This window comes from Chamaea fasciata, unplaced genomic scaffold (assembly GCF_029207755.1).
Source record: "Chamaea fasciata isolate MVZ Bird 193981 ecotype frontalis unplaced genomic scaffold, bChaFas1.0.hap1 SCAF_3, whole genome shotgun sequence".
In the NCBI taxonomy this organism is placed as follows: Eukaryota; Metazoa; Chordata; class Aves; order Passeriformes; family Sylviidae; genus Chamaea; species Chamaea fasciata.
The window spans coordinates 111,561,255-111,585,020 of record NW_027094088.1 but is presented as its reverse complement, the minus strand read 5'-3'; the positions used below and the strand labels follow the sequence as shown (position 1 = coordinate 111,585,020).

The 23,766-nt window shown below is 45.7% G+C and overlaps 1 protein-coding gene across 1 annotated transcript in view; it reads right to left on the bottom strand.

The window, feature by feature from the left end:
* Nucleotides 1-4,563: 4,563 nt before the first annotated feature.
* Nucleotides 4,564-23,766, bottom strand: part of PINX1 (PIN2 (TERF1) interacting telomerase inhibitor 1) — a 60,814-nt gene continuing 41,611 nt past the window's right edge. The window contains exon 7 of the mRNA XM_066180117.1: nt 4,564-7,624. Coding sequence (XP_066036214.1) covers nt 7,034-7,624 — 591 coding nt within the window. The 3' untranslated portion in view covers nt 4,564-7,033. The remainder of the gene's footprint in view (nt 7,625-23,766) is intronic.

Here is a 23,766-nt window from a genome sequence, read left to right as displayed (position 1 = left end):
GGCTCTGGTTCCTTGTGGATTGCAGGGATTTTGGGGTCAGGAGAGCTGGAATCTGCCGACTTCGCTCGCAGCAGAAGCAGCAACTGCTCTCCCCGAGCTTTTCCTCAGGACTGAACTAAAACCCTGCGGAAGCAACAACATTTTCCGAAGGGACTGATTAAATCTATTAAGCTATTTACAAGTGGGCTCCATCAGAGCTGCGTTATCTGGGAATACAACAGGAAGGCAACTTCTCTTAAATCTAAAAGGCGCAGGAGATTTCCTGGTCTCGGGACAGATTTATAAACCCTTTCCACACACACAGACACACACACAAGGAGGAGCTGCCTTTTATCTGGGGTTTGGAGCCGGGCACGCTCCTGGGGACAGCTTGTTCTGTCCCAGCAGCTCCAGATCTCTCCCAAAGTATCGTCTCACGCCTTCAAGTGTCGGCATGGGGCAGGGAGGGAGGATGCCAAACTCTCCACCCTGCCCTGCACACGTCTCCCCGAGTGCATTCTGCGGGCTGGAGCTGCTGCAGAGGTTGGCAGCGAGAATTTGGAACATCCTAAGTTTTGTTTAGTTCCCTTTAGGAAGGGTGGAAGTGCCCTGAAAAAGAGGCTGCCCAGGGTCACAAAGTTTTATTTTGAATCGGGTGGCAATTTGGGTATGGTGAATACCTTGGCTCACTGTTACATTTTAACCCTCAGGATGCTCAAGACCTGGATATCATGAGTAGAAAAACACCTCTGTCGAGGCCCCAGAGGCCAGGAATTTTTAGCAGTAGCAGCAGAATTTCCCTTCCTGGGAAAAGGAAAAGAGATGGATGAATTCCACTTGATCCCTTTTACAGGGCTGCTTCCACCTTGCCCTGTGTTTCCACGTTTCGCAGGGTGGGTGGAAAGGTTTGGGAGAGGATAAAACCCTGAGCGAGGACAAGACCTGCACCCACCTCCTGCCTCTGCTGCCGAAGCCTGGAAGCTCTCGGAGCACCTCTCTGGGTGTTCCTCATCCTCATTATTCCCTCCACATCCTGGGAGTAACATTTGACCTCCCAGAGGTATCACAGGGGTCAACTCGTGGCTTTTCAGAACCTCCTGAGACACAATCTGGGGGCTCCTGTGTGGTTACAGCACAAAGAAATCCAGCAGAACATCCCTCGTTTGGATTTCCTCCCTTCCCAGGGCCCCCACGCAGAATTTTAAGTGCAAACACTGCTACTATTATTAATAACCACTTTTTTTTTTTTTTCTTCCCTCTCTCCCCCTTCTCCTGCAGCACCTGGCATTCTGATGGCATTAGTAAGGAGGGTTTCATTCTGCACCCTGCCTAAAATGCTGGTCAAACCTGTCCTGTCGGAAGCTCCCGTGTTACATAAAGGAAGGCTGGGGCCATGCGAAAATGCCACCTCTTAATTGCCACCGGATTGGGGTAATTAGTCTGGAAAAACCTCGGGATTACCTTTTTTTTTATTATTATTTTTTTTTAAATTTTTTTTAAATTTTTTTTTTTTTCCTTATGTGTGTGTGCGCTCACCTTCCCCGCTCTGCAGCGAGGCTTCACCTGTATCTGGGGCACAGGAAGCAGCAGAGCTCTCCCAGGGCTTTGGGAACAGGGAAATTACGGCGAAAAGCCGCGAGCGAAAATAGACGGAGCAGACAAAGGGGGGAAGAAAGCTTTGTTCTCCCCCATTTTCATGGATGGGGAACAGTGGCAACAACTCCCGATGGGCCAGGCAGAAAATGAGTGGCTGAACCCTGCATGGAATGGCCATATCTTTAAAAATATCCCTCTTTTTTTTTTTTTTTTTTTTTTTTTTTTTGGGGGGGGGGTGTGGGGGTGGATGGATCTGACATCTGGAATATTACTCTTGCAAAGGGAGGGATTATTTTCGACCCTCCCTCCCCGCCATCTCGCACCCCACCAACCTTCAGGGACATTAAAATATGTGAGAAAGTGCAAATCCTAAATTAGCTCAATATTCACATGTTCCTTAATTATTGATGAAACTCCTGGCTCCCAAGGGAAGTTTTTGCAGCGAGAGCTGGGGGTTCCCAGCAGAAGATTCCCCCAGTGCTGCAGTTCCCAACTCTGCCCACTGCCCATCCTCCCTGATTCCACCAGGTTTTCCCCAGGGATTGCTACCTGCGCTATTTCTCTTCTAGGTAAAAAAATCCCAGAGCTTTCCCATTATACAAAAAAAATGCAGAAAACCTCTCCCCGTCCCCCAAATGCTAAATTTTTCAGCATGTTGCTGAATATTTCTGCTATTACTACTTTTAAAATGCAGTTTTAAGGTTACAAAAATATGTATTTTACTGCCTTTAGGTTAAAAGGAACTAGGAAGCGTTTCCCTCTTACACCTTCAAATTTACAAAGATGGATTAAGATAAGAAAAAGATTTGAGTGATTCAGAAGCAGATTTTGACTTGCTGAGAAATGGAGTTTTAATTTGTTTTACAATATTCCCACTCTGCCACCACAAAACTCTGTATTTGTACTGCATTTCCCAGTCCCAGATCACCAGAAGTTTGCTGATCAAGAAAAAAATGGTTTATCCCTGCATGGAGCAGGTACAGAAACAAAAGCCTTGGTTATTGTGCCAAATTCTCTGAGCTCTGATCCTTCCTGGGGGTTCCTGCCCAGGAATGAGGGGGAATTAGGCAAAGGATGGCTTTGGATGCTTACAGTCCTCACCTCATATTCAAAAGGATACACTATCCCCAGGTCGTTTTTCCAGCCAGATGTGATGCTGGGCAGTGTCTCCAATAGACTTTGTGTGGTTTCCCTCTCCTTGGAGTTTCCTTCCTTGCCTCAGTGTTGGCAGGTCCGGAGGTTTCCTGACGTAAATTGTGCCTTTTGAAGGTGGGTGCTGCAACAACTTCGGTCTTGTGTGTTTAAACAGGAGAAAATTGGTTAATTACGCTGATGAATGCAGCTAATTGTCCTTGCTGAGAGCCGAGGAGCTGGAGGCAGAGAGCGCCAGGGCAGCTGAAAGGAGAACTGCAGCCATGGAGACGATGCTGAGCTGTCCCCAAATACTTCACAGAGACAGGATGGCTTAGGGTGGAAAATCCCTCAGAGATCACCGAGTCCAACGTGCCCCAGCACTGCCAAGGCCACCTCTGACCCCTGTCCCCAAGGGCCACATCCACATGACTTTGAAATCCTTGCAGGGATGGGGACTCCTCCACTGCCCTGGGAAGCCCCTTCCAATGCCTAACCACTCTTTCCATGGAGAAATTCCTCCTGGTGTCCAACCTGAACCTCTCCTGGCACAACTTGTGGCTGTTCCCTCTCATCCTGTCCCTGTTCCCCGGAAGCAGAGCCCGACCCCCCCTGGCTGTCCCCTCCTGTCAGGGAGCTGTGCCGAGCCACAGGGTCCCCCCTGAGCCTCCTTTTCTCCGGGCTGAGCCCCTTTGCCAGCTCCCTCAGCTCCTCCTGGTGCTCCAGCCCCTTCCCCAGCTCCGTTCCCTTCCATTCAATTCCCTTCTGCTCCAGCCCCTTCAATTCACAAAAGTCACAAAGTAGCTGTACCTCAATGGACACAAATTCACTTAAACACAAGCACAGGTGATTCTGAAATCTTTAATGATGTCTTGCATTTATGCTTTAAAAACCCCTGGTTGTTACTAAGGGGCACTTGGGGACATGGGTCAGTGGTGGACTTGGCTGTGCTGAGGGAATGGTTGGGCTCCATGGTCTTGGGGGGCATTTCCAACCTCAGTGATCCCATAATTCTACAATTCTACCTCTGCTTTACGCTGGCTGTGTGTGAAGCATCAGAGCTGGAACGCCTTGGGAGGAAATTCAAGGAATTCTGCCTTTACCACATGTCTGGGCTGTCATTCGGGGTGCTCCAGTGCCATCTCCCACCCCTGGCTCCAAGGAAAGCCCCACAGTCGGACAAAACTCCAAAAGCCCATGAAGTTCATGCAGATTTGGGTCCAACAATGGTACCAGGACTATTTTTCCCATGGTCTCTCCTTCCCAGGGCAATTTGGTGCCTGCAGGTGTTTCCAAGCACAATTCAACCTCTACTATTGCTGCTCTAACATTGCACATGCCATTCACATCCTTGGCTGTGGATCCTGCAGCGAATTCCGAGCCTCAAAGCCAAGAACAGCCCTATCCCTGCAAAGAACGGAACGGCTCAGGAGAAACCAGTGCTGGAAAGTTCCCAAAGCAAAAAGGGAAATTTCCTTCAGTCACTGCTGACCCGGAGTTACCAAAACTGACAGCATTTCAATATCTTTGCTGTGCGTGCCCCCGTTCCCCGTTTGGGAGAGACGGCATAGCAGGGAAGTCTCATTTTCCTTGGTGTCCAGGTAATTTCACTGGGAGCCACCTCATTCTGAGAGCACAATGGATGAATTTACAACAAAAGGCCTCGGAGTTTGAGAGTCTGATTTTGGCGGAAATGAAACCAAGTCGTTCCTTTGTGCTCACATTCTGCTAATTCCACCATCTGGGCACTGACGTAATTCTTTTTCTTGTGCTTTCTAAAAAAGGCCTTCTTGCCAAACCCAGAGCTGGGTTAAAACCAAACTCAAAACCCACTAGAAACAAACAAACAAATATATATATATATGTAATTTATTACCCTGAAACATGTTCCTCTTGTTCCCATCTTCCATTTCACTGGACAGTATCTGGTAAGAAGAGCTTTTCATTAACACTGACCACAAACACAGAGCAGAGCAGTTAAATCAATTGCTTCTGTCAAATACAAGCAATTTATGATTTATGATTATTTATTATGATTTTCCCCTCCTACAACCACATGCAGAGCTGGGGCACATTAAAATTCCACATTTCCCAGGATAAAGTGCCGTGTATTTATTGCAGAAATAGAGACTCTTCCATTGGTAGCTGATACTTCCATCTGAGCCAGATTAAAGTCTTGGGTATCCTGAATTTAACAGGAGCAACAGCACATATTTAAAGGTTTATTCCTAGTTTTATTCTTCCTGTAACTGACACTGGAATGTGGCCAAGCACCCACAAGAATCAGCACACAGAAACACATGAAAATTCACAGAGGGAACAAACAAACAAGCCCAGCAGTATTTGGAGAAGGAAACCTTACTCCTTGACTAGCACCTTTTTAAACTGAAATCCCAGAGAGGCTGTAAGGTTTACTTGGCTTAAGAGTTAAAAAAAAATAATTGGAAACAATCAGGCTTTTGGATTCTAGTAACAAAATTAATAACAAAAATTCCAACTTGTGGTGAGCAAGAAATCTGGAGGGATGCTTCAGTTTAACATAAAACATTATTTTGCTGTCTTCTTCCATTGAAAAGATGACTTTTTTTTTTTTTTTCCCACCCCAAGCAAGGAGTTTCCTCCCAGTTTGACAGCAACTGATGGTATTTAGTGGTATTTTATTTAAGGAAGCCAGGGACAAGCAGGTTATGGTGAATAATAATTGTACAGCCTGCAAAGGAGATGCAACAAGGGTTAAAACCCCTGGCATGTGAAATCCAGGGAAAGGCATCTTGTTCTCCCACACAAGAAGTGAAACTTCATTTTGCTGCAGTGAATGAGCAGCATGTCCTGAGGGCAGGGAAAAAAAAAAAAAAAAGGTGCTTTGGAAACCAAGAGATCTTAAAAAAGGAGGAGTTGAGCTGCAACCAAACCATCCATGTGGTCTGGGTGCTGCAGATGGAGCTTCCTCCACTGCACAATAAAGGCAGATTAAGGAGATTTTTTCCCCTATTAACATCTGCATCTTGACAATGTCCCTCAGACCACGTTAAGCAACTCTGCTGAGCTGAGACAATATAAAAATGTACCCATTTTCTTCAGCAGAGCAGCCAATGGGATGTTTTAGATTTACACTGATGAGACCCAGCCAGGCTTGGATGAAACAAGCAGCTCATGGATTTGGATTCTGGATTCTGCCAGGATAACTGGCTGGTGTTCAGGGTTGTGCTGTCGGTTTGCTGTGGCCAAAGAAATATCAGAACACCTGGAAGGTGAATCCTTCTCCCCATTCCACCACTTCCAAGCTCACCCATCTCTTCTGACAGCTCTGAGTGACATTAAAATGCCAAAATTCATGCTGAATGTTTCAGATCTCCCACAAAACTGCTCACGGCAGTGCCCAGTTCCAGCATTCCTTATTTCCAGGCTTACAATGAGAAACAAGCTTTAGTTTGGTAATAAATCCAAATTGCAAGTTTTCAATGTGTGAATGGCAATAGCAATCTGACTGTGCTTTTAAAATCTATTGGTCTCCCAATTTCAGGAAAAAAACTGGCTCTATCCAAGGCAGCTTTCTGGATTCCAGAGGTACCAGTGAAGAGATCCCGAGTACTGCCTGGAAATCAAAGATTTAGGTATGGTTAATAAATGAGAAGGTTAATACACATTTCCTTTAGCTTTGCTGCAAAGTTACAACTGTTTGACAATGGTTTGGAGGCACAGGGAGGTCTTTTTATTTCATCCTTTAGTGCTGACACTCAGGAGCAAACTTTTAATCTAAGTAAGCATTTTGGGAAGAAACAAGATTTATTTTATACGTAAAAAGAGATGAATGTAAAAATTAGACACCACTTTGCAAAAATCAATGTAAAAAAGACAGACAGCTTTGCAAACCCCTCCCTGCTTCCAGAAGCAGAGCTGGGCTCTCAGAAGTGAAAACAATTTTAATAAAAAGGCAGTACTAGGGTGATTTTTAATTTTTTCTTCCTGGGTTGAGAAAAACACAGTCAGTGTGAAGCAGCAGAAAGTCTTTCTCTGCCTTTCAGTCTTGATATGTTAATCCTCCATGTGAATCTCTTTTGAACGTGGCACTAAAGCTCCTGTTGGCCCATCGCCACGTTTTCCCTTGGGAGAGCTGGGTTTTGATCCAGCCTGTGTTGAGATCCAGTCTGAGTTTAGATCCAGCGTGTGTTTAGATCCAGCGTGTGTTTAGAGCCAGCCTGTATTTAGAACCAGTCTGTCCCAGCTGAAGCTGGAGCAGTGTTCAGCTGGAGCAGTGTCCAAGCCTGGATTGGTGCTGTGTTTACACACAGCCTCCTCTAAGACAAGACTTCAAGCCTGAAAGGGGTTAAATGTTCTTGCAGTGCTTCTTTTTCTTTCTGGGTGCTCCTTCCCCACACTCCCCTGTCTCCTCTTTTTGCTTTTTGTGCTTCTTCTTGTGGCGTTTCTTCTGCTTTTCCTCCTGCTCCTCTGTCCTGAGTTCCTCTCCCTCAGACATTCCCGCAGAAATTTCTCCATTGCCTGTATTTTCATCACAACTGATGTCTTCTCTTTCGTCCTCCTCTTTATGTTTCCTCTTTTTTTTCCTTTTGTGACATTCATTTAGTGGATCATCCAGTTCTTTTCCATTCAAGCTCCCTGCCTTTGGCTTTTTCCCTGGTTTCTCACAGTCCTCTGTCCTCTCTGCCTCATCATCTCTCTTCTGCTTCTTCTTTTTCTTTTTGACTTTGGTTACCAGCCCTTCTGAAGGCTCCACAGCTTCATCAGCTGTTGGGCTGGAATGATCCACCTTTGTTTCTGTCTCCTTCTGGGATCCCTTCAGCTTTGCCATGCGCTTGGCAAAATATTCCTGGACAGTGAGAACGCTCTTCACTGTATTGGAACCATCTCCAGGGCTGGGTTCCTTCTCTTCCTGGGAGTCAGGATCAGCAATATCCTCCTGCAAGGGAACAGAAAGGTGCAAGAGTGAGTCAGGAGTCATGGCTTGAAACATAATCCTGGGTTTTTTGCACACTAATAAGGAAAATACTGAAAAGCAACGTGGTGCTTTGAAAATTAACTGTGCAAGTACAGATTTGGGTGGAAGTGAGGCAGCCCTTAATGTGAAAGATGCTGCAGGTTTAGGGAAAAGAGGTGGAAGGAGAGAAGGCAGCAAGAGAACACAAACCAAGACAATTTTCAGTTGTTTTGATTTCCTTAAGTTTACCTCCTCCTACATAACTCACTGCCATACTCAGTGCATTACACTGACTTTACAAAGCACATGTCTCTGCAAGGCATAAACCAGCATGAAAAATGATCCACTACAATCCATTAGCCTGTGGCACAAAGGAAATCCCATGCCTGGAATAGCTCTTCAGCAAAGAACTTGTGATCCAGGGGAGCAATCCAGCACTGAGGCATCTCTTCCATCTTATCTGATCTTTGGGAATGTTTGTTTCAGAGCTGCTCTGCTGTCAGGGTGTCTCAGATGTTGTTATTTAAACAGGCTCCATTTGATCACACGTTATCAGATGGCACAAACAACATCACAGGTTACATCTTACAAGGTTTCTGCAGACATGAAATAAAGAGCTGCTCATCTCCAGCTGCAGGTGAAGAATCTCCTTTCTAGAAAGGAAATATCAAACTAAAAGCAAGTATAGCTCTGGAGCTGGAAGTTATGGATGGCATGAAGAGAACTGACTGAGAAAGCAACAAACGCCACAAGATGGTAATGTATAATTTGTTAAATTATCTGAGATTTACAAAAGAAACAAACCAGAAAGCTGAAATTAAGGCTTGTTCACATACATACCAAAGCACTCAAAACAAAGCCTTTGTGGTAAAGCCTTTTGCTTGGCAGAAGTCATAAATGACTCTTGGAAATGTCCCAGATTTTCACAGAATCACAGAATCATTCAGATTGGAAAAGAGCTCCAAGACCATCGAGTTCAACCTGTGATTGACCCCACCTTGACACCAGCCCAGAGCACTGAGTGCCACATCCATCACTCCTTGGACACCTCCAGGGATGGGGACTCCAAACCTCCCTGGGCAGCTCCTTCCAATGCCTGACCACCCTTTCCATGGAGAAATTCCTCCTGGTGTCCAACCTGAACCTCCCCTGGCACGATTTGAGGACATTTCCTCTCCTCCTATCCCTGTTCCCTGGGAGGAGAGCCTGACCCTCCCTGGCTTTCCCCTCCTGTCAGGGAGTTGTGCAGAGCCACAAGGTCCCCCCTGAGCCTCCTTTTCTCCAGGCTGAGCCCCTTTCCCAGCTCCCTCAGCTCATTAATTGTTAGTTTTTCGGTTTTTTTGTTTTTTTGTTTTTTTTTAAGCCCTGTGCACACCACAGGGAACCAGGTACCCCCTCTGGATTGGAAAAGCTGGGAAGGACGGTGTAGAATCCTGACCAACATCTGCCCTACAACACCTTCCTGAAGGAAAGGGGATCCACAGGGATTACAGTCAGAGATAATTCCTTGTTTTTCCATTCATAAATACAGGGATGGGTAAGAGCATCTGGTCTGCCCACACACCCTGAATTCTGCCTGCCCAAATCAGAGCAGTCAGATCTCACAGCAACTCTCACTGCCATAAGCTGATACTCAGGGGAAGGCCAGCAGAGAGCTGGGAGATAAAACCCCACTTATCTCAACACTTTATAGTTATTGCATGATGCTGCAGATAAGGGACCTGGCTCTCTTGAGGGCATCGTTAAACTTACTGGCTGAAGTTTATTAGGGTTTGTGAGTAAGGTTTTCCAGGTCTGGCTCCTTTTGCATCCATAACCTTTACTCCCATGAGCAGGAATGCAAAAATTGGTGTCATTAGTGATGCATTACGAGTGGTGATTTCCTCATCCATCTGCTTTCAAGAGAGCTATTCCAGTGGAACGAAAGTAAGCCTGCACTTGAGATTCCAGTGATGTTTGTGTGGGTACTTATCAAAATTAGGGACTTTTCTTGTAGGGATATGTTGTAGTGTTCCTGAAGGGTTATGAAGCAACTGAAACTATTTGACTTCTGGCAAAGAAGCCTGAAAAGGGATGTGGAACACCGGGAAAAACAGGATGTATCCACACAGGTTACATTTGACAGGGGAGCTGCAGCAGAAGTTTAACAAGACAGAATTCCCAGGATAAATGGGTTGAGCTGTATTTATATTAAAACTATCTTTAATGAGACCTAACCCAACAAGCAGAGAATCCCATGTCATGACAGGGTCATATAGGTTGGAAAAGAGCTCCAACACCATCAAGCCCACCGTGTGACCATCCTTGTCACCTAGCCCAAAGCACTGAGTGCCATGTACAGGCCTTCCTTGGACACTTCCAGGGATGAGGACCCCAAAGCACCCTGGGCAGCCCCTTCCAATGTTTAACAACTCTTTCCATGAAGAAATTCCTCCTGATGTCCAACCTGAATGTCTCCTGGCACAACTTGAGGCTCTTTCCTCTCACCCTATCTGTGTTTCCTGGGAGCAGAGCCCGACCCTCCCTGGCTGTCCCCTCCTGTCAGGGAGCTGTGCAGAGCCACAAGGTCCCCTCTGAGCCTCCTTTTCTCCAGGCTAAGCCCCTTTCCCAGCTCCCTCAGCTCCTCCTGGTGCTCCATTCCCTTCCCCAGCTCTGTTCCCTTCCATGGACATGCTCCAGCCCCTCCAGGTCTCTCTTGTTGGGAGGGTCCCAGAAGTGTCCCCAGGAGAGGAGGTGGCCCAGCACAGAGGGACAATCACTTCCCTGGCCCTGCTGACGCCCAGGAAAGCAGGGTCATTTTCCTTCCCCCACAGCAGGACTTTGACACCCTGGATTGCAAAAGGACAAACAGACTCCCAGGTTTTCGGCCAGAACCGTTTCCCTCCCCACCCTGATGTGTAAAACACACTTGGGCCCAGAACCCCCGTTACTCCCTGGCCAACCAGGAAAGGATTTTCTCATTGCCTTGCTGACTTCAAGTCCTGACAACTTAATTACTGTAATTGAAGGCAAATATTGCTTGAACTCTACACATTTCTTTCTTTTCATGAAGTACATTAGGCATAAAAACAAATGTTCCTTTGGTTAAGCAGAGGAGTTCCAAAGGTATGTAAAAGTTTAGAAAACAAGAACCCTGTTCAGAAACTCCTTTATTGATAAGAATTTTAATAACCACGGGCCACTGAGCACAGAATTAACAGGGCATGGAGACAAGCGAAGAGGTGCCAACCCTAGAAAACCTCTGGGTTTAGGAAAAGCTTATGTAAAACCATAAATCACCTGGAAGGGCTGTTGAAATGCCAAGGTATTCCTGCTTCTGTGGTGTACCTGTCCCAGTAGCCATGGGAACACTGCTGAACTCTAACCAGGGGTTTTCTCTAACCCCTCACAGTTTATTCAATTCCTCCCCTGCACGGCCCAACACAGAGAAACATTAAAAAAAAAAAATAAAGCAGATATCCCTAAAAGTGAATTGTGCTGCTGCAGTTTCGGAAAGACCAGATAAAAGACAGAAAGAAGTATTCTTGCTCCAGAGAACTGATGATCAGGTAAAAGGGAAATAGCAATTGTACTGTAACTGGAGGGAAACCTGCAGATTGGGCTTTGGAGAAGATGTTTGTCCATACCATGAGTTCCAAAATTGCCCACAAAATCGATCTGAGGAGATGAAGTTAGAAGGAGCTGGGAATAGGGAACTGATAGGATGGTCCCAAGCAAAAGAAAAGGACTGCTTGAAACTTGGTGTTAAATGTGGAATGAGTAAGAGGAAACAATAGGAAAATTCAAGGAGAGGTTGGGAAGTGCACAGGAAGAGATGAAGGTCAATTACAGGGAGAAGTCCCATGTAAATATCATCTGTTGATGTAATTAGTGAAATGTATGGAAAATAACCTAAAGGACATAAAGCACTCCATGTACCACCGTGTTTTTCTCTGCCTTTCTTCGCTTGCTGATTAAACCATTAAGGGAGTTCACTGAACTTACAGAGGGAAATCCTGGTTCCCTTGAATCCTGCAGGATCAGGATTGCATCTCTAGGGCATCCCACTCTCGGGGCACCTTGCAGTTATTTAGTGAAAGGAAAAAACGGGGTTATGGTCAATTATCAAAGGAATTCACATCAGTGAAAACAGTTTGGCAAGAGAAGCCCAAAGTGGGAAGGATTTAGACACCTCATGACATAAAATGGGTTTGAAAACCAACCTGGTGCAGTGAAAGGTGACCCTGCCCATGGCAGAGGTGGGAATGAGATGAGCTTTAAGGTCCCTTCCAGCTCAAACCATTCTGGCATTATTATAATAATTATTCAAAAATAAGAGCTGCACCTGCATGTTACTCTCTGAGGAAAAGTGAGATAGAATCCATGCACAAAGCAAAGGGTGCTGCCAACATACAGGAGCAACAGAAGCAGCCTGGATTAATTCAGAGAAGTTTCCCTCCTCTTCAGAATGCAAGTATTTCCTTTTTAGCACTTAAAATCTTAAAACAGGGGAATGAAAGAATCTCTTATACCATCTCTGTTGGCTACATATGAACTACTATTACTTAAGACCAGTAATTTCACCATGACTTTGCTTTGTTGGTACTAATTCACAACACTTTTGTGACATCTGATTCACAAAAACGACACAAAAGGCAAAGTCCAGAAGGGATAAGCAAAAAGGCAGAATAAAGCTGAACTATTTCAGGAGGCTCTCACTTTAATGACAGAAAGTGGGCTGGATGGAGAAGCATATGGAGCCTGAGTTCCATGGAAAACACAGGATCACCCTTAGCTTTAAAATGCAGCCACCCCTGTTCTGTCTTTCTCACCAACTTTCCTGCTGAGAAACTGTAACAATAAGATTAAAATAATCCTGTTCTGTTCCTGCTCCTTCAGATCCTCACCGAGAGGTTGGTAGGACCCCCCATGCAGTGCACAAAACTTGACAGGCAAGAGCTGAGGGCATCCCTGTATCTTTCCATTACAGGAATGGCTGCAGTTAATTCCTGAAGAGTCACTCTGGAGCTTTGCAGACATCAACGATGACAGAGTCTTGCTTTAAGGAGTTGACAACTTCAAGTTAAGTACGAGCATTAACATTTGGATTGGGATCAAACAGGCGAGAGGGTGAACAAAGACCTGTAGCCTGATGAGTTTAAGCGGGATTAAAATAAATACATGCATAAATAAGGCCACATACCATCGGTTCTGCAGTCAATTCTGGCATCAGAACAGGTACCCAGGAGGCTCTAATGCTTTTAATTTACCCGATTAAAATTGGGTTTATTGCAGACAGTATCTTGCAAAGAGCTGATGAGAACAGACTCCCAGTACAGAAAGGGCTGATGCAAAGGGAAAACGGGACAATTTCCCTGGTGCTCATGAGGAAAAGGACCAGCAGCAGATGGAAATTATCCACAGGAAAGCTTTGCCAGCAGAAGAAATCAGTATCTTTGTGAAGCCTCCACAACCACTGGGAGTCTCAACCACTGAAAGCAACTCAGACAACTACCAGAGAAGTGTTAGGGGGAGTTAATCGTTGCTTGAAATGGAAAATATGGGATCTGGACTCCAGAAGCATTTTTTTAGTCCTGTAATGCTTCAAAAACCTGAACAGGGATACAATTTGACCTCCTAGTGATCACAGATTTGTTAAGGTTGGAAAAGCCCTTTCAGATCACGGAGTCCAAAAATTCCCCAGCACTGCCAAGGCCATCACCAACCCATGTCCCCAAGTGCCAGTTCCACACAGCTTTTAAATCCCTCCTGCGATGATGATTCCACCACTTTCATGGGCAGCCTGTTAAAATGAATGAGGGTTTAATGAAAGAGATGAAAAACAGGGATGCTCAACCTGGACAAAAATGGTAAAAAATCAGGTCACCCTGCAACTTCTATTTTTTGTTGGCTGTGGTGGTGCAATCACCAGGACACGCCACATATCCACAGGAAGGTTTAATTTTACTACTCTTTATCCTGAGTACTAACAGAATGACGAATCCACGCATGAGAAATGGAATGAAAATCCTGAATGTCCAATACCTGGATGACATGACACTTGTTAAAAGGACAAGTTTCAATTACTACAGAGAAGCACTTTCCTGTTTGACTCTGTTAAAATAAATTGTGCCAGAATATATTGAAACATCAGCTGCTGTCTTGCAGTTGATATTAAGTTCTACACTCCACATGAGCCATCAGCTGTCTCTAACCCAGCAAGGACAAGAGAGGTGAGGAAGTAATTAATGGAAAGGGGACAAGGAAAAATGTTTTAAAAAAAGGAATGTTTTTCCATGGAATTATGAAGATCCATTTTTGCTACACTTGCAACTACAAAAGAGCAGATTGTTTCTCCAGCAATCAAAAGGCCAAGGAATTTTATTATAGTAAATCTATGCCTAAAATAATCTGGAGGTTATTAATAGAATCATTGACCTCTGGAGCAGAACTACTGTGAGTGCTAGACCAGCTCCACTTTTTTTAGTGGAGTCATGGGAACCTCCAAAGACAGAGGTTTTACCATCCTTCAGGATATCCCTGCTGTGATTACAGAATCATGGAATGGTTTGGGTGGGAAGGGACCTGAAAGCCCATCCCATTCCACCCCCTGCTATGGGCAGGGACACCTTCCACTATCCCAGGCTGCTCCAAGTTCCATCCAGCCTGGCCTTGGATAGGGCACCACATCCTAATGAGGAGGTTTTATCACCACATAACAGCACCCATTTCACCCTACTGCAACAATCTACGGGTGCTTGGTTTTCATTTACATTGTATTTGCTGATTCTGTTTTTATTTCAGTTTTAAATTCTGTGGTGATGCATTTCTATTAAAACCACATCCAAATTCCCCGCCTGTCTCGTCCTTCTATTTTATATTTTTGTCAAAAGCTCATCCTGTACCTCAGCAGGTGGCCAAGTTTAGCAATTTTCATTCACTCTTATAATTCACACAACAGAAAGCTCCCATCTCTCTTGCTGAATACTCCGGGTATGCAAAATGCCATTTTTCTGTGATACAAACAATCCATTTCCAGGGGCGCAGGATGAGCTGGAGCCCAGCCTGATCCCATCAGTGAAACAGGAGCTGCACAATAGAGCCGTGACACTCAGCCAGGTTTTGCCTCCAGCCTGCAAACACCAGAGGAACAGGAAACAACAGGGTTGCAAAAGTGCAACGGATTAAATTTTGGCCAGGGACTTGATTGCAACGATAGTCCTGGGGATTCATTCCAGCTGTCCTGAGCAGATCCTGGTCAGGCCACAGCACCTGTATTTCCAAGGGCAGCTTGGGAATCCCGGCACTGTGTCCCACAGGGCACACACACACTTCCTCCTACTGTTCTTACACTTTTCAGGAAAAAGCCCCCGAACTTATTTAAGTTTTTGCACAACAAAGGCAGTGAGTAAAATCCAGGAGCTGAGACTAAGGGGGAATATACACCGTGGGATAACTCCCAAGAGGTGCAGAAGGTTGAAGGCACATAAAGAAATAGCTAAAAACTCAGCACATGGCAGAGAAAATCCTTTTCATATCTTGAGAGACACTTAGATTTCCCTGTGACACCTCATTCCACTCCAGCTCCTCTGCTGAGGCCAGCACAACCCCTCTTCCTTCGCATTTCCCTGCAAATTACATCTGTGCCTTAGACTGGATATAAACAAAACTAAAGGAAGAGATTTCCCCTAGGATCTCTCTATTGGCACGATGCAGAGATCCAAACACAGTGACTTCATCTTCCCAAAAAGCACCTAAATCAATTCTAACTGTTCTGTTCTCACCTTGAATAACAGAGGAAGTACAGTCCAGCAAAATGAGCACAGGACTGGGAAGGTCACGTTTCCCAAGTTCTCTTCCCAGCTGGTGGGAAACCCTGGAGAAGTTATTCCCTGCAGCTCTGGCACAGGTTATCAAAGCACAGAACGTGCCTGATCAACTGCATGAAACTCACAGCAGAGCTAAGAGTTTCATAAAGTGTTTGTAAGGTGCCTTGAGATCCTTCACAGGGTATCCCAGATAAACAAGGATGGAAATAACCCTGGAATTCCACTCACCTGCACCTGGGGCTGGGACACTGAACACAGACCTGACCCAGCAGCACTTCTGTGACAGATCTGTGAGGAATCAAATCACCAGGAGTCTCAGATACTGGATTTTAAAGGAGTGGGCAGGAAAAAAAACAGGGAATGGTTTGGGTTGGAAGGGACCTTAAAGCTCGTCCAGTCCCACTCCCTTCCATGGACAGGGACACCTCCCACTATCTCAGGTTACTCCAAGCCCCATCCAACCTGGCCTTGGACACTTCTAGGGATCCAAGGGCAGCCACAGCTTCTCTGGGAAACCTGTGCCAGGGCCTCACCACTCTCACAGGAATAATTCCTTCCCAACATCCCATCTCTCCCTGCCCTGTGGCAGTGGGAAGCCATTCCCTGTGTCCTGTCCCTCCATCCCCTGTCCCAAGCCCTTCTCCTGCTCTTCTGGAGCCTCTTTAGGCTCTGGAAGGGGCTCTGAGGTCTCCCTGGATCTTTCTCTTCTCCAGGTGAACACCCCCAGCTCTCTCAGTCTGGCCCCATAGCAGAGGGGCTCCAGCCCTTGGAACATCTCTGTGGCCTCCTCTGGACTTGCTCCAGGAGCTCCACATCCTTCTGCTGTTGGCCCCAGGGCTGGAGGCAGCTCTGCAGGTGGGGTCTCACCTGAGTGGGGCAGAGGGGCAGAATCCCCCCCTCCCCTGCTGCCTACAATGGGGATCAGCCCAGGATGCAAATCAGTGCAGATTGTTTTGTTAATCCTGAATCCAGACTCTAAAAGCCTAAAAAGTCTTCAGAAGTCCAGGATAGTCATTCCTGTCCCCAATACTGTGGGTACTGTGCCATGCTCAGAAGAAATCCAAGCCTTCTCCACATGTCCTGTCACTCCCTGGGCACTTTTTAGAATCCCTTTGTAACATGTGTGGAATGGGCAGCTGCTATTAAGGATTCAGGAGACCAAACCCTCGCTGATTCTCGAGTTCAGGATTTCTTCCTGTGCTCCGCAAATAGAGAAGAACCCCAAAAGGAGTAACAAGTGGGTTTGGCCAACCAGGTATCAGTGAGGGCTCTGAAGATTTGGGATGCTGAGAGAAAGACTGGGATAAAAACGATTGGAAGCACCCAGAGGGGAGAAGGGAGTTCTGGTAGCAATTCCAAGAGCAAGCACAGTCACAGCATCACAGCTTTGGCTTGTGGCAGAAGAAACCACATGTGCTTCGAAATCTGAAAACAACACCTGCCTATGCCAAACTCTTCTTCTGGCTCTTTTCTAATAACAAATGTAGAAAAGCAGATCTGTATACAAATAAAATGCTTCCAGGAGCATTTGAAGCAGGTAATATAAGCAAAGCTTCTTTCCTTTCCCCTTCCCCTCAGAAAATGCTTCTCAGAAGGAAAATCGACACTTGAGCCTCTTCCGTTCCTCTGATCCGAGAGGGTGATTTGAGGGAGAGCTGATCCATGGATCCAAACCAGCTCAGACCTCTGGGCAAGGGGACAGACATTTCCTGTTTTTCAGCACCAGCAGCGGCCCAGGAGCCCCTGAGAAATACCTTGTGTCACTTTGTTGTCACTTTTTAGCGTGCCTTCCTCAGGCTTGGTTCCTTTCCTCTAAGCAGGTGCAAAGGGGGACTCAGAGCACAGGGAAATGAATCAGAACTTCCCAATTTGGTGCAGGACAGACCAGAAATACCATAAATACCAGCAGGGCCCTCCTGTGTAGGCTAAAAGACAGATGCAGAAACACAAACAGCAAGAATGAGAATTAAGTTGAAATACAACAGCAGGGCTGTGTATGCACATTTTTTTCCTTCTCTACCATCTGTAAGGGTCTGAAGAAGAGTTTGTCTGAGGAACGGGATTTATCTTTTAAGGAATACCATTCATGCAGCGTGCCCACAGTTCATAAGGATCATATCCCTGTTTTCAAGGATTCACACAGCACAGCCCAGTGACTACAACCCAGCCAGGTATAACCTCTTTGCAGCCTTTTTCATAAATTCTTGCATTTCTTCTTCATTTCTGCCTTTAGTTTCGGTGCTTCCTTAAACAACCCTTCTGACAATCAGCTCCTCAGATCAATTCCAACTGGGACTCATCCTCCCCTCCAAAAACCAACCCAACTCTTCTCCTCTCAGCTTCAAAATGCTGCTCCAAGTGTTTCCCTACCCATCTTGCCCGTGTCCTACCTTACCCTCTCGCTGTCTGAGATGTGTAACATCCTGCCCTTGTTCTGTCCATCATTTCCTTGCAAGCTCTCTGGGGAAGCAATTAGCCCACTTGTGAGCACTCTACAACATAATTAACAAATAATAACCACTGAGAAATGTAGGCCAAAAAAGCCAAGTTATCACAGCCCCATTTCTGCAGAGGCTTGCATTGTTCCGTGCTCGCTTGCAGCTTCCAAGTTCCTGGAGGCACAGATTCTCCTCCAAGGCAGCACAAAAGCAAAGGTGAACGCTGTGTTTTAAAGAAGACATAAGATGTTCTGACTTTATTTGGATTTCCAGGCTTTGCTGCTTCTCCCCGCTCATTAACATGATCAGATGTGAATATTTACACAGAGAACACTACAATCAATCTCAGAATTGGAGGTGAAAGGGGCATAATTTGGTTCTAAATTAACTCTGGCAAGGGGAGCTCCGAAGAAAGGAAAGACAGGATGACTGTAACCATGAGCAAGATGCAACACTAACCTAATGACATCATTTAGGATGAAAAAAGTGCTGGAGGAGACAAGGGCAGAACCTATTCTTGAGTTTCCATCCCACACATCCCACAACAGTCAGTAGGGAATGGTAACAGTTATCAAGGAAAGCCTAAAAACTCGCTCTTATTTCAGCAGCAAATAAAATATTTCCAATTCCTGAGGCTTCCTACTATAAAACAGCTCTTCCAGGCTCCTGCACACTTCCTAGGAAGTGCTATGAGTCCTGGGTATCCCTTCAATACTGAAAAATAAGGTGCCAAAGCAATTATACAAAGGTTTCTAGTAAGGCTGAAGCAGAATTCTGCTGGGGAGCCAAAGAAGCATACAGGAGGATGAAGAAAGGGAAGAAAAGGATAAATTATGAGTTTGGAATGGTTATTGGGATGGAGAAAGACGGCATTTGGAATGTACAGAGAAGGAGTAATGCTGAGGAAACAGGGAGGTGAAAGTATGTGGTTAAACCTCCACATTTTACAGCCTCGAGTAGGTCAACAGTGATGATTCTGAAATTTTGATTTTAGATCCATCCACCACTGATCCTGTCCTGAAACACCAAACTGAGGTGAACCCCACTGAGAACAGGACAGTGAACAGCACATTTCAGCCACAAAGCAGCTGGAAACCCTGGAATGGTGCAGTTGGCACTAATTTATGGATAATCCCTGGAGCATGAGAGTGCCAGAATGTCTCACCCAGCCCTGCAACCTGAGCAAGACAGAGCACGTCTGCTGTGACCTGGGACAAAGGATCCTCGTGGTCACTTTGTGAAATCTGCCATCCCTGGCACAGCTTTGGCTCTGCCAACCTGCAGAACAACTCACCTGGTTTAACCTTAGGTCATTTGAGGAGAGAACAGCTCAGATCAGCACATACAGGATACACATTTCCCAGGCCTGCTTCAGTGGCAAAGAAAATTTTAAATGTCCAAGAGGAGAGGTCTTGTCCTTCAAAACTGATAAAAAAGCCACAGCATGGCTGGAACTCAATGATTTTTAAGGACTCCTCCAAGCCTAACCCTTCTGTGATTGTTTGATCCTATAATGTTGAGACACTTTGTAGCCTCACAGTCAGGATCTCATCTCAGTTTTTCTGCTCATGGGCAATCCAGTCCTGATCTCCCAAGCAATAAAGGTTAGAACATTTGATTTATTTTTGTTTCACATCCATATCTGTCCAGCCTGCTCTTGGGTTTACACTGAATTCCTCCCCTGGGAGTAAAGAGCCTCATTTTCCACCTCCAAACCCATCCTTGGACTTCTTTGCCTTTGGGCTGCTTTCCACGGCCGACCTTTGAGTTTCTGCTCTGCTTTTTATGGAATCACAGAATGGTTTGGGTTGGAGGGGAACCTAAACCTCATCCAGTTCCACACCCTGCCATGGGTAGGGACACCTTCCACTATTCCCAGGTTGCTCCAAGTCATGTCCAACTTGGCCTTGGACACTCCCAGGGATCCAAAGGCAGCCACAGCTTCTCTGGGAAACCTGTGGCAGGGCCTCATCACCCTCACAGCCAAGAATTCCATCCCAATATCCCACCTAACCCTGCCTTCTGGCAGTGGGAAGCCATTCCCTGTGTTCTGTCCCTCCATCCTTTGTCCCAAGTCCCTCTCCAGCTCTCCTGGAGCCCGTTTAAGCACTGGAAGAGGCTCTGAGGTCTCCCTGGATCCTTCTGTTCTCCAGGTGAACAACCCAAGCTCTCCCAGCCTGGCTCCAGAGCAGAGATGCTTTCCCTTTCTTTTTTCATTGTTTTGGTGATGACTGCATCCCTGGTTTTGACCTGGTTGAGTTTTAAAGGCACACTTGTCTTTCAGTACACCAAGTAATGAGCTTTATGGAACTGCATAAAGATTCCGCAGCAATGCAAAAAAAACGACAATGAGAAAATCCCCATGCCTGCAATTCCAGATAGATTCCCCAGGAAATTTCATTATTAACACTTTGTGTATTGCCCTGAGGGGAATGAAGAGCTCTGTGGTTGCCCAGTGAACCACACAAAACACAGAACCTGTGCCCCAAGGGACTTGCAGGTTAAAGCCCTGAGTGGGTACAAAACAATACAAATAATTGCCAGGTAGGTGATCCTGCAGGCAGCGCACTCATTCCAAGCCGGAACGTCTCCTGGCACAGGAGCTCTGGAAAAGGAGTGGGAATGGGATGCTTATCACAGCTCCAGGAATAAGCAGCAAAATGAAGACTCAAGAGGAAATGGCAGATTAAAGGGAAGACCAATTTGCTCGCAACGTTTCATTTGCTCCTAATGCTCTGCTGTCTGCAGGTACGCAAAGGAAAAGAGAACCCTGGAATTCTTGAGGTTGGAAAAGCCCTTTGTGATCACCGAGTCCAACCCTCCCCCAGCACTGCCAAGGCCACCGCTGAGCCATGTCCCCAAGTGCCACATGCACACACCTTTTAAATCCCGGCAGGGATGGGAACTCCAACACTGCCCTGGGCAGCTGTGCCAGGGCTGGACAACCCTTCCCATGAAGAAATTTTTCCTAATATTTGATCTAAGCCTTCCCTGGTGCAGCTTAAGGCCATTTCCTCTGGTCCTGTCACTTGTCACCTGGGAGAAGAGTCTGACCCCCATCTGGCTGCACCTCCTGTCAGAGATGCATTAGCCCAGCACAGAGCTGGCTGTTCCCAGGCCCCTCCTGTTCCTCAGCTGTGGGAAGCTGCTCTGTTGAGAGGAAAGTGCTGTTGGTTGGGGTCTCAAATCCATAATGGAAGGCTCAGAAGAGCTCCCCAAGAAGTCCTAAGTGTCCTGAAGCAGAGAAAAAAACAGAGAGATGCCAAACAGCAATGAAATTTTTGCTTGATGCTGATCATTAAAACGGTGTAGAGAAAAGGGAAATAAAGACTCACAGAATGGTTTGGGTTGGAAGGGACCTTAAAGACCATGGGCAGGGACATGTTTTAGTGTCCCAGGTTGCTCCAAGCCCTATCTAACCTGACCTAGGACACTTCCAGGGATGAGGAGTGTCCCCTAATCCAGCAGACCTGAGTGGCCCCACATTTAGCAGGAACACAGAAGCTTCAAGAGAGTTTGCTTACCCTCAGTTACACTCTAAAATCCACCATAAATCTGCTTGCTAATTTTGCTTTGCCTCCTTCCAGTTAATCCCCCACTGCCCCATTTTTGTCTTGGGGCTGCCCTCTGCTGATCCCTTCTGCTGCCTCCAGAGTTGGGTGGTCCCTCTACCACCAACCAAGTCATCCCATCTCAAATCCCTGCAGTGACTGAGCAATGCCAGCTCAGGTTCATTCCCTTCATTACCCTACACTTAATGCCCTGAGAAAACCAGGAGGGTGGAGCCACGGAGTTCTCCAAGAAGTCATTCCAAGCATAGGTGAAGGTCACGGCTGCTCCGAGGTGGGAGCTCCATTTTTCATTTAGAAAAAGTTGGTTGTGGTAACTCTAAGCAAAGCAAAACTCCACTTCCTGTGGCTTTGGATATTGTGACTGGATGACCCTGGACCTTATAAAGCCTCTAACAGGTTCTGATAGAAGCTGTAACTGTGGTTATGGAGTTTTTAATACATTTCCTCCATGTGGATTCTCTGATGCCGAATGATACATTTGAACCTGCCTGGGAAAACAATTTGTCTTTCCTTTTCATGCAACCATTCATTTTCACAAAGAATAGGAACTTTGTATTTGTGAGGCTGCTGTCTGCCTGTGGATTGTGCCTCAAATCAGTGAGAGACGATGGAATAGACCAAAAAAAAAAAAAAAAAATCACAGGATCACGCAATCATTAAGGCTGGAAAAGTCAATCCAGCCCCACCACTATGTTAACCCAGAAATCACATCCTCAAGTGCGACATCCACGTCTTCCAAACACTTCCAAGGATGGTGAGTGTTGGAAAAAAAAAAAAAATCACCTATTCTTTAAGTAACCTGGAAGCCAGGCTAAAAATGAAGCAGTCCTTTAAGTAGTTGAAATAAAACCAAAATAATTCAGTGTTGATAAACATAAAGAAATGCATTTGGGTAAAACACAACCTAATATGAAATAGTATAAAATTAGAAAGTCAGGATGCATTTCATCCAGCCTGTTATTGCTGCTTCTGCATGTCTAAAATATCATATCCAAAAACAGTTGGACAATTTAGGAAGCAGTATATCACACAGATAGAGGTTAAAAAGAAAGCCCTGTAATGCTGACTGGTCCAAAGCTCCCCAAAATCAAGTGTGCCAGAACTATTAACCATTAATTCCAACCACCCCAAATTTGATTTATCAGACATTTCTTACTTCCTTCATGCAAACAAGACTTGTGCTAAAAGGAGGTGTTGATTTAAGGTGGAAACGAGGCTCAGTGAGAAACAGGAAAACAGTAAAAACAGCATAAATGACCACTGAAGACCATTTAGAATAATATTTTGTGCTGAAGCAGACAAGAAGCAGCCACAGGCCCTTTTCCAGAGAGGAAATCACCTCTGGAAAAGTGGCAACAACATCCAAATGGAAGCAGTGAGAGTAAGGTGCCGATGGCAACCACTAATACGACTATTTTTGCAGCAATCAACACCTCCTGAAGAAAAAAAAAAAAGCAAGAATCCGTGCTAAATCATAGGTGGTAAGAAGCCAACAGAGCGCTGGAGAGGAGGAATTGTTCAATTATTATCCCGGGTATGAGCATTGCAAATGCAGGCACTGACATCCGTGTTACAACCTGTTAGCGACCACAGCATGTTGAAGGGATTAAAAGCTAATGACAGGCCACCATCCCTCTTAAAATCCAGCGCCAGGCCAGGGGCTTCCACTTTCTCAGCTGAAATATCCACAGTTGCAACATCTGGCCGCGTTGTTTGCTCCCAATGAAAGAGGTGATTCACTTTCTTTTTAGGAGCTGCACCTTAAAATGTTGATTAGAGCTTGAACCGCCCCCAAAATTTAAAGCAGAGGGGAAGAAGGAATACAAAGTGAGGTGTAAAAGGAGATGGGAGTCGAGGGGGAAATCAAAGCAGGGAATTCACCAGGAGGTAGAGATTTTATCAAAGCGATTGGTTCATTAGGCAGAAAATTTGACTGTCATTAACACGGTGCTGCAGTGCTTTTTGTTAGTGAGTTCTTCAGGGCAGACACCTTTGTATTTTTACTTGTAAAACACCAATTAGTACCTCAGGCAGACTACAAACAAATCAACATTAAAACAAAGCAGCGAAACAGAACCATTTTTATCTCCTGCTAAGCCTGGGGTCACCAGGACAGATTCAATTCTCTGGAGAGAGACCACATTCTTCATTCCCTATTAGTGTTCCCCTCGTTTGCTGCACATCTGTACGAGTTAAAAAGCACAAATTTGGATTTATCTCTCTGCTTGGGCTCAGAGGGAGTTCACTATGGGACCTTGGTCTGGGAATTCTTGTTACAAGTTTTTTTTTTGTGTGTGTGTGTGTGT